The 12,749-nt window shown below is 40.2% G+C and overlaps 1 protein-coding gene across 4 annotated transcripts in view; it reads left to right on the top strand.

Annotated features, from left to right (window-relative positions):
- Mcm8 (minichromosome maintenance 8 homologous recombination repair factor) overlaps positions 1 to 12,749 on the top strand; it is a 29,711-nt gene that overhangs the window by 2,030 nt on the left and 14,932 nt on the right. For 3 of the 4 annotated variants that reach the window (XM_021651234.2, XM_060371519.1, XM_060371520.1), the window contains exons 4-11: positions 909 to 991; positions 1,350 to 1,499; positions 3,648 to 3,751; positions 5,844 to 6,042; positions 7,007 to 7,092; positions 8,990 to 9,141; positions 9,459 to 9,654; positions 12,175 to 12,205. In XM_021651234.2, coding sequence (XP_021506909.1) covers positions 909 to 991; positions 1,350 to 1,499; positions 3,648 to 3,751; positions 5,844 to 6,042; positions 7,007 to 7,092; positions 8,990 to 9,141; positions 9,459 to 9,654; positions 12,175 to 12,205 — 1,001 coding nt within the window. The remainder of the gene's footprint in view (positions 1 to 908; positions 992 to 1,349; positions 1,500 to 3,647; positions 3,752 to 5,843; positions 6,043 to 7,006; positions 7,093 to 8,989; positions 9,142 to 9,458; positions 9,655 to 12,174; positions 12,206 to 12,749) is intronic. The other variant, XM_060371521.1, reaches the window with a different exon arrangement.

Genomic DNA, 12,749 nt, shown 5'->3' with positions numbered 1-12,749 from the left:
GGGAAGAACACTGTCTACTACCAGACACGTCTGTGAGGTGTGGCGATGTTGCTCTTCTGACTGCTTATGGTTGTATGTTATAGACCATATCATATCATAGATGCTACAGCTCATGTGAGGTGTGGCTTCTTTCTTGCTTTTATTTGTAGCCGTGGGTTTTCCCCTCCAGTATACTGTAGTGCTTGTAGCCAAGGATCTTGTCTTGTGACAGGTTTTCAGTGTTCTAGGAATAAATGCCTTTTCTCCTCCCTATTAATTTAATATATGTGTTTCATAGAAGACCCTTTGTTTCTTTATGCTACATTAACCACCAACATTTTCATTATTGCTCTAGTAGTTAGCTCAGAGCACTGAAGTGACCTTTAGATTACTAAAGCTGGAGTTCAAGAGATCCCTTGCTTAACGTTGACCCAGCTGCATTTCATTAGACTGTTTCTGTGAGAAATTTAACTATAAAACTTTGTAATATTAAAAAAAATAGCATTACAATTCTGAGATTACAGTTAAGCGTTGGTCTGTGTCCAGATCTTGGGAAATAATTTGACAAGTGGCAGTTTGAACTAATAGAATTTACTTTGCAAAGGTAGTGATTGTCATGTGTATACCTTTGCATTTATCACAATGTTGAGTTTAAATTTGTTGTATAAGATATCTGAATTGATATATTCTTTGATGAATCTAAGACTCAGTTGAAACTTTTTCAAATATTTGGACTTTTATATATATTTTAGATTATTCAGATATTAGTTTTTTTAGAATCTCAAGTATTCATACCAGTATTTATTCAAATGTAACCACAATATAAAGTAAGGAGGAAAAATTTATGGTGTTTCTAGGGATCTGTCTCACAAATACGAAAATGCTTCCTTGTGTGATCATTGGTGCTAATGATATATTTGTTGGATTAGTTTACAGTACTAACTCTCCTTTTATTGAGAAGATTGAAGCATTTGAGAAATTTTTCACAAGGCATATTGACTTATATGATAAGGTGAGTGCTTTCTGTAGCAATGTTGCAGTCTGTCTTTATGTGACCTGGACAGTGTTTGAGGTGCTAGTTAGCATGTGCACTGGAGTGCCATGGGTGTCACTGAGATCCTGGCTCTGCCGTCTACCGGCAGTGTGGACTTCAGGGAATTACAGTCTCTGCTTTTCTCATCCTTGGAGATACTGCTATAAAAACCAACTTCAAAAGTTTGTTAAATATATTTCCAGTATTACACTATGTAATAAGACAGAATTATTACCATATGATTATCATATGCATTCTGAAAGTGTATACTAAATGCTCAGTTATGAACATTGACTCAAAAAAGCAATTGTTATATTTAAATTTTAATATTTTATAGGATGAAATAGAAAGGAAGGGAAGCATTTTGGTGGATTTTAAAGAACTGACAAAAGATGATGAAATGACTAACTTGATGCCAGATCTAGAAAATGCGCTAAGAGATGCCCCTGAGAAAACCTTGGCGTGTATGGGTCTGGCAATACATCAGGTAATCTGGTGACGTTTCCGAAGGAGATAGCCCAGTGTCTGCACGTGTTAAAAGGTGCTTAGCTTTCCCTAACAGAAGGGGGTAAGAATTTAATGATTGAGGTCCTCCCCTAAGAGACTGTCTGTGTACAATTACTTGAATTAAATTTACTACAATTGAATTTAATGAGTAAGTGCAGTTTACTCATTAGAGATACCGAAATCCAACTTCCTTTTTGAGGAAGTGTCTGCTTTCATAGGAAATAAAAAACAGGCGTGGTGTTAGGAACTTGGAGCAAAAGGACTGACCTTAGATGAAGTTTCTTTGGCATCAGGAAAATCACTTATTTCTCTGAGGGTACCATATGTAAACTGGAAGTAACAGTATGTTCTATGTTAGTATCAGTTTTTCTTAGGGACATACAACATGTTAAAGTATCCACATAAATGCTTCAAGGTAAAGGGAAGCGGATCCCAGGACAGGCCTCTGGGTTCCTTCAGAAGTTGGGGTAGAATGGGAAGGGTCAGAGGAAGATGTGGGCTTATGCTAGGTCTTCAGGGGATACTTAGAATCTGGACACAGCAAGGGAGGGGAGGACATCCGGGTGCAGTGAACAGATGATCACACAGTTGTGTGAACTGCTAGAAACGCTGCATTGATACCTTGCCTCTTGCTTCAGCCTCATCCGTCCGTTATTTCTCTAGCCAGGCAACCCCATCATCTCTTTACTCTAACATGCTCTAGAGCAAATTCCTTCCTATCCTTCCTGCTCTGGCTTAGGTTAAGACATGCCATACAGAATTTTTTATTTCTATTTTTTCAGATTTTTTTTAGTGGAACCCAGTGAAGGATGGCTTTGAAGGCTGTTACTTTATTGATTTATTTTGTCTTTTTAAATTTTAATTAATTTATTTTTTTATTTATTACAATTTGTTCACTTTTTATCCCAGCTGTAGCCCCTTCCCTTTTCCCCTCCCAATCCTGCCCTCCCTTCCCTTTTCTCTTCCATGCCCCTCCCCCAGTCCACTGAAAGGGGAGGTCCTCCTCCCCTTCCATCTGACCCTAGCTTATCAGGTCTCATCCGTAGTGTCTGTGTTTTCTTCCTCTGTGGCCTGGTAAGGCTGCTCCCCACTTAGGGGGAGGTGATCAAAGAGCCAGTCACTGAGATCTTGTCAGAGACAGCCCCTGTTCCCCTTACTAGGGAACCCATTGGACACTGAGGTGCCATGGGCTACATCTGTGCAGGTGTTCTAGGTTATCTCCATGCATGGTCCTTGGTTGGAGTATCAGTCTCAGAAAAGACTCCTGTGCCCAAATTTTTTGGTTCTGTTGCTCTCCTTGTGGAGCTCCTGGCGCCTCCAGGTCTTTCATCTCCCCCTTCTTTCATAAGATTCCCTGCACTCTGCCCAAAGTTTGACTATGAGTCTCAGTATCTGCTTTGCTCATGAAATTTACAGGCAAGTGGTGGGGACTAGAAAAGATCATCCTGAGTGAGGTATCCCAGAATCAGAAAGACACACAGGGTATATACTCACTTATAAGTGGATATTAGACATATAATATAGGATAAAATACTAAAATCTGTACACCTAAAGAAGCTAAGCAAGAAGGAGGACCCTGGGTAAGATGATCAATCCTCATTCAAAAAGGCAAACGGGATAGACATGGAAAGAGGGAAAAAATAGGGAACAGGACAGTAGCCTACTACAGAGGGCCTCTGTTATTTTATATTTTGTGTATGAGTGTTTTGCCCACGTGTATATTGTGTGTGACTAGTGTCCAAGAGATCAGAAAAAGGCATTGTTTCCTTTCGAACTGGACTTATGGATGGTTTGAGCCACCATGCTGGGAACTGAACCTTGGTTCTTTGTAAGAGCAGCAAATGTTTTTAACTGCTGAGCCATCTCTATAGCCCTTGTAAAGACCGTAAGGACTTTTGATGTTTATTTGTGTCAAAAGGTAGGAAGTAGGGATGCTGAAGTTCTCTGGTGCAGGTACAGGAAAATCCCAAATAAAAGTCTACTGCAAAATAAATAATCATAATGAAGGATCAGTCTTTCAAATGTCTGTCAGAGCACTGGTTGTTTGTTTGTTTCTGGGATGTTCATGAACTTTGGGTTCTCTATGAGAATTCTGCTTAAAGAGAATATTTTTCAATTGTCATCTAAGGTATTAACTAAGGACCTTGAAAGGCATGCAGCAGAATTACAAGCTCAAGAGGGATTGTCCAATGGTGGAGAAACAATGGTAAATGTGCCACATATCTATGCAAGGTAGAAACTTGATGCTATTTTTTTCCTCAATAACTTTTTGATTATTGTACAAACAAGTGGGTTTCATTGTAAAAATTTTTCTACTTTATTTTCCTCCCATCTCCCACTGGTGTTACTCATTTCCCCTCTCAGCCTTTCACTGGACTCCTTCCTCCCCTCAGATAGTTCCCACTTCTCTTTTCATGGCATAGAGATTCATTCCATTACCCTCTCTTGCTCACCCCTTCCCACCTCCCTTCAGACTTGCTCCCTCACTTGCATGATCCTTTCTCTCTGGGTGTGTCTATACGTCTAGATCTCATGTGTAAAAGCATGCAGGTATATGTTTCTGAGTCTTGCATATTTTGCTTTACAATAATGATCTCTAGTTCTATCCATTTTCATGAAAGTGTTAAATTTCATTCTTGCTTACAATTTAAAACGATTCCATTATGCACCACATTTTCCTCTTTTACTTCTCTATTATAGGCATCTTGGCTATTGTGACTAGTGCAGCAATAAACTAGAGTGTGCAAGTATCTGTGTATGCTCACTTAGGTTTGTATGTGGTAGTGATATAATAATATAATAATCCTATTTTTTTTTTTTTAGGGATCTCCATATTGATTTACCAGTTTATGTTCCCATCAGCAGTACAGAAGGGATCCCGATAGCATTTGTTGTCATCTTTTTCTTATTGATAGTCATGCTGATTGAGATGAAATCGCAGCAATTATTTATTTAGTTATTTTATGTCTATGAGTGCTCTGTCTTCATGTACATTTGCACACCAGAAGAGGGCATCGAGCCCAAGTATAGATGGCCTTAAGCTACATGTGGTTGCTGGGAATTGAACTCAGGACCTCTGGAAGAGCAGACAGTGCTCCTAACCGCTGAGCCACCTCTCCAGCGCCTGAGATGAAATCTCAAAGCAGTTTTAATTTGCTTTTCCCTGATGCCCAATGACAGTGAATTCTTTCCAAATATCTGTTGGTCATGTATATCTTTTCCCTTGTCAAACATATTCAGTGTTTCTCGCTCACATTAAATAAAGTATTTAAGAACAAGAACCTTGGGTTGCTGAGATAGGCCGGTGGGTAGAAGATGCTCCTTCACGTTGTCCTCCGACTTCCGCGTGCACACCTCATGCATGTGCATGCACATAAGTCAGTAAATGCTAACCACAACGAAGAGCACAGTAAGAGCCTCAGTTTGTATAAACCAGTGTCAGCCATCTGAGGATGACTCAAAGACATGATGATACAAATTAACATTTTTCTACTCAAGTAAGATGATTTCCCACCTGAATTCTTTTGTGAAGATTGCTTTTTAACTTGTCAAGACTACTGTATAAATGTGATAATTCATGGAGTGTACTTTGTTAAATTCTTAGATTTACATTGACATAAGGGAGTAGTCTTCAGTTATTCTTTGTAGCATTTTCAGATTTGTAAATTCTCTAAACTTCAGGGTTTCATTTTTCTCTTCCAAAATTTATAGAAGATATTTTGTAACAGTTCTTTAAGACAAAGGTAGACCAGATACTGTGGTGCACACCATTAATCCCAGCACCCAAGAAGCAGAGGTAGATCTCAGAGTTCAAGGCTTACCTCGAAATGACAATAAAAAGCAAGCAGATAAAGACATATAGAAATAGATGGATGGATGGATAGGTAGATAGATAGATAGATAGATAGATAGATAGATAGATAGATAGATAGATAAATGGAAAAAAATTAAGAAACCCATAGAATTTTCCTTTTGGATGTTTTGGTTTTTGAGACAGGGTTTCTCTGTGTAGACCTGGAACTCGCTCTGTAGCCCAGGCTGGCCTCAACCTCAGATCCACTTGCCTCTGACTCCCAGGTGCTGGGATTAAAGGTGCACACCACCCCACCGGCTTCCTTTTCTCTTCTGGAATCTCCTCCTCACACCTTTTCCCTAGACAGCAATTTATGGGTTTTAGCATTTTTCACTTTTAATAAAACTTAAACCATGAGATTTCTGGTATATAAAGGCATGAATTCTGTGGCTGTTTTCAAAAGGATCTTGTGAAAATACAACTTTCTGTTCATTGTAAATTTATAGATACATGTTCTCGTTTTATTTTTAGAGTGTATAACTATGAGCCCCTAACACACCTCAAGAACATCCGAGCAACTTGCTATGGAAAATACATCTCTATAAGAGGAACTGTGGTTCGAGTCAGTAACATAAAGCCTCTTTGTACCAAGATGGCTTTTCGTTGTGCTGCATGTGGAGAGATTCAGGGTTTTCCTCTTCCAGATGGAAAATACAATCTTCCTACAAAGGTGAAATGTTCATTAATTGACTTTATCGACTTATCTTCTTTACCGAGAAGCTCACAGAAAACACTTACCAGTGTTTTTGAACAGAGCTGTTGCAGAGCAAATGGCCTTACAGTTAGATCTCAGAACCACAGGAGTTTACTGTGTCTCTTGATTTCCTCCTTCAGAAGGCTGGAAGGACTCTCACCTGGGTAATTCCTCCTCTGTCTCTGTGGAGTTGCCATCACATAAGGGTGGAGCTGCTAGAGCAGAGCCCCACTTTTCTCGTGGGCTGGTTTTGCCTTTCCACACACATTGTGGCAGTCCAGAGCTTGTGGTCTACGCATGGCTGCTGACAGCTGCTCTGGAAAGAGATCAGTTGTTAGGCAGAACGTTGCCTTTCCTAAGCCAGCCTTGAAAATCATGTAAAATGACTTCTGTCACAGTTGTTTAGAGTCAGTCACAGGCTGCCCAGATTCCAGGAGAAAACTGACCCCTGCTCCTGAACAGGAGTTATACTGCTACCATGTCTTAAGCTTGTAAATTCATCTTGAGCTTCAGACACCAAACAAGGAAAATGTGAACCCAGCTTGCATAGACAGTGAGAGTTACGTGTCAAGTGACTGTACCACACCACCAGTGCAAAGGGGGCTAGAGGAGAGCTGAGGCTTAATGAAGATTCTTAGTGAATTCTTTCCAGAAGTACAAGATTGGGCCGAAGCGTGTAGACTGAACGAGGAGGGGCAGTCGAGGCACCAAGGCCTTGGGAGACTACCTGCGGTACAGGAAGGCAGAGGCCTAGGGGCCGGGAGTCAGTGGGGAGCTCTGGCTGTTCACAGCTAGAATGTGCGCACAGGAGGTGCGAAGGCTCGGAAAGGCCAAGAGTGACGTCTAAGGACTGCAACAAGGAGTGGGGAGACTTAGCTTAGCTTTCTTAAGATGTGCTCATGGCTTGCCAGAAGCTGACTGTAACTCACCTCTGTTGCAGTGTCCTGTGCCGGCATGTCGAGGGAAGTCATTTGCTCCTTTGCGGAGCTCCCCTCTCACAGTTACAATGGACTGGCAGTTGATCAAGTAAGCACTCAGACCATTAAGTAAAAGAGTAAATCCACTGAGTAAATCTATGGTTTTATTATATGTATCATGGCAGTACTTATTTGATGAGCCTGTGTTTTAAAATGATCTTATCCTTTTGAAATTGCCTGGGTACTGGATTCTAGAAAAAAATTCAGCTATTACATCGATTGTTACTGAGAAGTGGTTCATTTTCTATCTAAATGAAGTGATTGATTGCAGATTCCATGATGGACTGTGATAAAGACTCTTTTTAAAGTGGCTATTTTATGATATACTCTCATGTTACACCATTTGCTATTGGCTTGTTTTGCAAGTCAGGTATCATTTCTGTATTTTTAAAGAAGACATGTTTTTCATGTGTAGTATGTGTTTGTGAATGCATGCTGTGAGCGTGTGAGTGCCCATGGAGGTCCGAAAAGGGGCATTAGAAGCCAAAAAGAAGGGCATTGGACCCTCTAGAGCTGTAGTTACAGGTAGTTCACAAGTGCAAGGAACCAAACTTGGGTCCTCTGGGAGAGCAGTAAGGGTTTTAACTATTGTGCTATCTCCCCCCCACCCTCCTCGTGTATACATTTTTATTATAAAGATTTTGACAGCTCCTCAGGTCTATGTAGTTTTAATTTTCCTGCTGTTATGAGAAGTCTGATGCTGTTTGGACTCTCCCCCTCCTTTAACTCTTTATTAGTGCAGTTATGAAATAGTTAAGGGATATTTAGTTACCCTCGTGCCCCTTGACACTTTCTGTCCCTGAGATGTCCAGCTACGTCAGCTGTCCAGTACGCTGTCCACTCTTTTCTCTTTGGACCTCCTGTCAGATGCATCCCTTAGATTACCCATTGCCTTGTGTTTGCCTTTCCCTTTCATTTTTTTTGCATGCTTTCTAAATTAAATCAGCATTTTCTAGAAATGTTTGCTTTTGGCGTTTTGTTGCATTGAGACAGTAAGTTTGGTGCCCATGTGTTACTGTACCCACAATTCTTCCTTAGCTTCTCGAACACTGGGCTCAGACACGCACCACCCGAACTGACTGTGGTGATGTTAGTTTTCTGGTTTCATACTCCTCCCTATGTTCCAGTATCAGAGCACTTTTTATTTTTGTTTTATGACTTGCCCTTAGACTCCAGATTTTTTCTTTTCTTTTTGTTTAAGTGTTGCCATTTCTAAGATAAGGTGAGAAGTTGTTTGGAGAGGTGGGGTTATCTCTGCTGCTCTCTATGGGTTGGAGGTTCTCCTTGGGCCTTCTTCCTGAGTAAGACAGGGAGTTCTGCTTATTCTGATTGTTCATGAATTGGTTTAGGTTTCTCAAAAGCTGAAATGAGATGGTATTAGCCTCATGGAATACCTTAGCCCCTTAGAATTTGCCCGTTTCTATAGGACAATGCTCCCACTGCCTGATGGTAAATTCTCACTTTCCCTACCTGACTGCCCACTCCTTCCAGAGAAATTCCAAATTCTTATTTCAGGACTAGCCATTGCTGCTCCCTGCCCCCACTCCATTTTGAGAGCCTCTTTGGGCTCTGCTGAAAACCTGGGTTGTTGCTTCACTATACCCTTGTGAGTTTTGTCTGTGCATTTTGGACTTAATTTTGCTTCATCCATCGCTACTTTACTATTGGCTGTTTTCAGAAATTTCACTAATGCCTCGTTTGTTGATGCCACTTTTGCATGTTTCAAACTTGTCTTCACTTCTTTAATGAGTCTTATTTGTTGGATTCTTGAGGGGTGCTCGGTGAATGAATATATGTGTTCGTTCTGCCCTCCTGAATTGGAAACTGCTAATGTGATTTTTACTCCTTAAAAACAAGTCTGCCTTCATCTAGAACAGCATTCTCTAGATCCTGAAGGAATGACTTAAAGAAAGATGTATTCTAACTGAAAATGTGGAATGCCTTAGAATCCAGGAGCTGATGTCCGATGCACAGAGAGAAGCAGGTCGCATCCCTCGAACGATAGAATGTGAACTTGTTCATGATCTTGTAGATAGTTGTGTCCCAGGAGATACAGTGACTATTACCGGAGTTGTCAAAGTCTCAAATACTGAAGAAGGTATGTTGTAACTTTCATAAATGTCTTTCAGCAGTGTTGTGTTAGCTTTTTTCTCTGTATGATATACTTCTGCATCTCAGATAATTTAGGAAATTCCTTGTTCCTTAAGATGAAGTGTTTGGTGGCAGATGCTTGTAGTTCTAGTCCTCAGGAAGCTGAGGCAGAGGGATTGTCACACTTTGAGGCTAGTCTTGAGGCCTTGTCTCTAAAAAGCCTCAAGTAAGTGAGTAAAGTCACTGAGTCATAAATCTTGTTTAACACTTTAGTCAAGTTGTATGGAAAATGAAAACAATACATTTAATATTTTGAATTTACAGGTTCTCGAAATAAGAATGATAAGTGCATGTTCCTTTTGTACATTGAAGCAAATTCTGTTAGCAACAGCAAAGGACAGAAAGCACAGACTGCAGAGGATGGGTGTAAGCACGGTGCGTTGATGGAGTTCTCACTTAAAGACTTGTATGCCATCCAAGAGATCCAGGCTGAAGAGAACTTGCTTAAGCTCATTGTCAAGTATGTAGTAAGTTACCTGACTCTTCGTTATGTCTATGCATGTCAGCGTGCCTTGTTGCCAGTCAAAAAATCCGGGCATAATGGTAAACAAATTTGAATCCATGGACCAAACCTAGCTCGCTGTCTTTTGTTCTAGAACTGGTAAAGATTTTTATGTTTTTGAATGGTTAAAAAAAAAGAAGAGTACTTCATAACATAAAATTCTATAAATTCAAGTGTGGGTACCCATAAATAAGGCTTTATTGGAACAGAGCCACATTCAGTCACATGATATTCTAGTTGCCTTTGGACCATAGAGACAGAAGTGAGTAGTAACAACAAAAAGCATACACTTGGCATGGATGTCTGCGCTGATCCCTTTTTAGACAAACGTGATTCCTAGCTACATGATGACTCTCATACAAGTTTCTCTGCAGCCTTTAGTTTGTAGTACACTTACCATAATTAGTATAGTATGCTTTTGGCACTCGGCAGTTTGGGAGTAATTTTGAAGAAATGGGGAAAAATCAAGAGACTGAATTTACTATGCCTAGGAGAGGTGAAGAAAGAAGACTTGGAGTGGTTCTGTGAAGAAACTGATTTTGTTCTGCTTTTTTATTTTGAAGGCTTTATGCCCCAGAATTGAGGCTTTTTCTTTGTTTTTCTCTCAGTTTGCCAGCTGAGCAAAGTTTTGAGTTACTTGAGTTCTTGTCCTTAAACTCTCAGACATTCCATCCAAATAGCCATCCCGATGCACTCTGGGAAATGTACTCTAGGCCTGTGATGGGTCAGCATGTGTTGGCTCCTTTGGAGTTGTCTGTTGTCTAAGCAGGTGGGCAGGTGCCCAGCGAAGAGCCATGCTGAGGCTCAGACACCTCTGTTGTTCCTCTAAAAAGTGAAGTGGCCTCTTAGTGGCCTTTTCACATTGCTCAACTGTTTGCTTTTTAAATTCTGTCTTCTTGTTTGTGATTTCATCATCCAAACTAGAGTTTCTCAAGGCCTTTCACTCTACTTACCTGGCAGATTGGCAAACAAGTTGGGCTCCCCACAACTGGCAAACAGGTGGGGTGTGTTTTGGTGAAACACACCTGTTTCACGTGCACGTTGTTAGTTGCTCTTCTACACTGCAAGTTGAATGCTTGAGACTGATCAATAAAGTCCGCAAAGCTGCAATTACTTACATCCTGGACCCTCAGGGAAAAGTTTATTGACCAATACTAGATAAGAGAACAGAGAAGACAGTATTAGAATTGCCAGTATGTGGCAAGTTATGCTTCAGTTTAGATTTCTTTGGAAGCAATGACTTGGTTAAATGTCATCTATTTGAGAGAAGAGCTCAGAAATAGCAGGCTGGCAGGAGTAATACAGAGAAGGGATGGCAACCAGGTTATGATGCCCTAATGAGGTTACCATTAGCTGCCTCAAATCTAGGTAACCTGGGGACCTATATTTGAGGAACAGCCCTGCACTTCTGTTCTGCCCTATGTCTACTGAGGATGCTTCTATGGCCATAGAAGAGTCCATGATAGACAAGTACAGGTGCTTGGTAGGAAGTGGGTGGCAATTAGCCTGGGACATGGTAAAGATGAGTTTCTGTTTACATTTATTAAAACACGAGGAGGATTTACACTTTACTATCGATTTTTATTTGTTCCTTGCTTACAAATTGTCTGTATGCGAATACTGTGTAGCTGTGTGTGTCTGTGCTGTGTTTGTATCTGTATTTGTATATGTGTGGCTGGAGAGATGGCTCAGTGGTTAAGTGTACCGTTTGTTCTTCAAGAGGTCCTGAGTTCAATTCCCAGCAACCACATGGTGGAGCATAACCATATATAATGTAATCTGATGCCCTCTTCTGCCATGCAGGTATATGTGTGTGCATGCATTATGTTGACAATTAAGTGTGTTCCTTGTGCTTTCATCACTAAGCATCTTGTGTTTTGAGCCTGTCTCTCAGCGAACCTGGAGCTTAGAGGTTGGCTGGGCTGGACAGTGAGCACTACCTCCAGTGCTCACTCCTATACCTGACTTTTTACACTACAGGCTGAAGCATCTCTCCAGTGCTTGTAGGTCTCTTTCCTTGTATTCACATTCTTCATCTGACCTTTTGAAGTGAAATGGAAAGAAATGAAATTTTATGCCACCTTCAAATACTAATATGTGTGCTGAGCTCACTCACTGGTGGCCCCCTTCCACTACTATACAGGTCTACAATGTCTGTTCAAAGAAAACAACTTGGGAACATGGAAAACCTGATCACAGTACATTTTAAGTGTTAGTTCTGTCAGATCAGCTGTTTATTAAATTACGTTAAGTTATTTTGCAAGTACTCTCTCAGAGGCACATGTATTTTAAAGCATTCTTCCTTTTATAGATTAAATAATACTTAAAAAATTAGTATAAGAATAAAATTTATGGGTTGCGTGATATAAAATTTGTTCCTCCTATGGATACTAAATAAAGGAAATTAAGCAAATTGTAAAGTAGATCTAATAAATCTATGACATAAATTAGAACTTAAAAGTATATTCTATTTTTCAGCTCACTTTGTCCTGTCATTTTTGGTCATGAAGTAAGTATATTACTTCAGTTTCATTCAAAAGTATATCAAGTTGGCAATATTAATACTTAAAATAATGAGGTTGTCTTACCAGTTACTAATATTTTCGTACGAATCCTCATTCTCTGTAATAGCAGTTCTTAACGTGGGTGGGGGGTCGTCGCATATCAGATATTTACATTATGATTTATAACAGTAGCAACGTTACAGTTATGAAGTGCTGTATACTGATATCATTTTGTGGTTGGGGATCACCACAACATGAGGACCTGTATTAAAGGATCACAGCATTAGGAAGGTTGAAACCAGTGCACTCTAAGTTGAGTATGTGGGGGGCAAGTCAGACCCCTGAAGCTGCCAATAGTTACTGGCACAGACACCTCTCAGGTGACAAGATGCTAAATTAAACAATAGGTGCGTCTCACTTTGGAATGGATTGTTGCCTTACAAAGTTGTTGCCTTACGAAGTTGTTCTTAGCAGTTCCTAAGATACTGCTGACTTAAATATTTTCAGTCTTTGATTTTAATCACTTGTGCTATAGAAGTTTGTTTCTAG

Source organism: Meriones unguiculatus, chromosome 18 (genome assembly GCF_030254825.1).
Source record: "Meriones unguiculatus strain TT.TT164.6M chromosome 18, Bangor_MerUng_6.1, whole genome shotgun sequence".
Taxonomy (NCBI): Eukaryota; Metazoa; Chordata; class Mammalia; order Rodentia; family Muridae; genus Meriones; species Meriones unguiculatus.
Note: the sequence above shows the minus strand (reverse complement) of the source record. Positions and strands in the feature narration are given on the sequence as shown.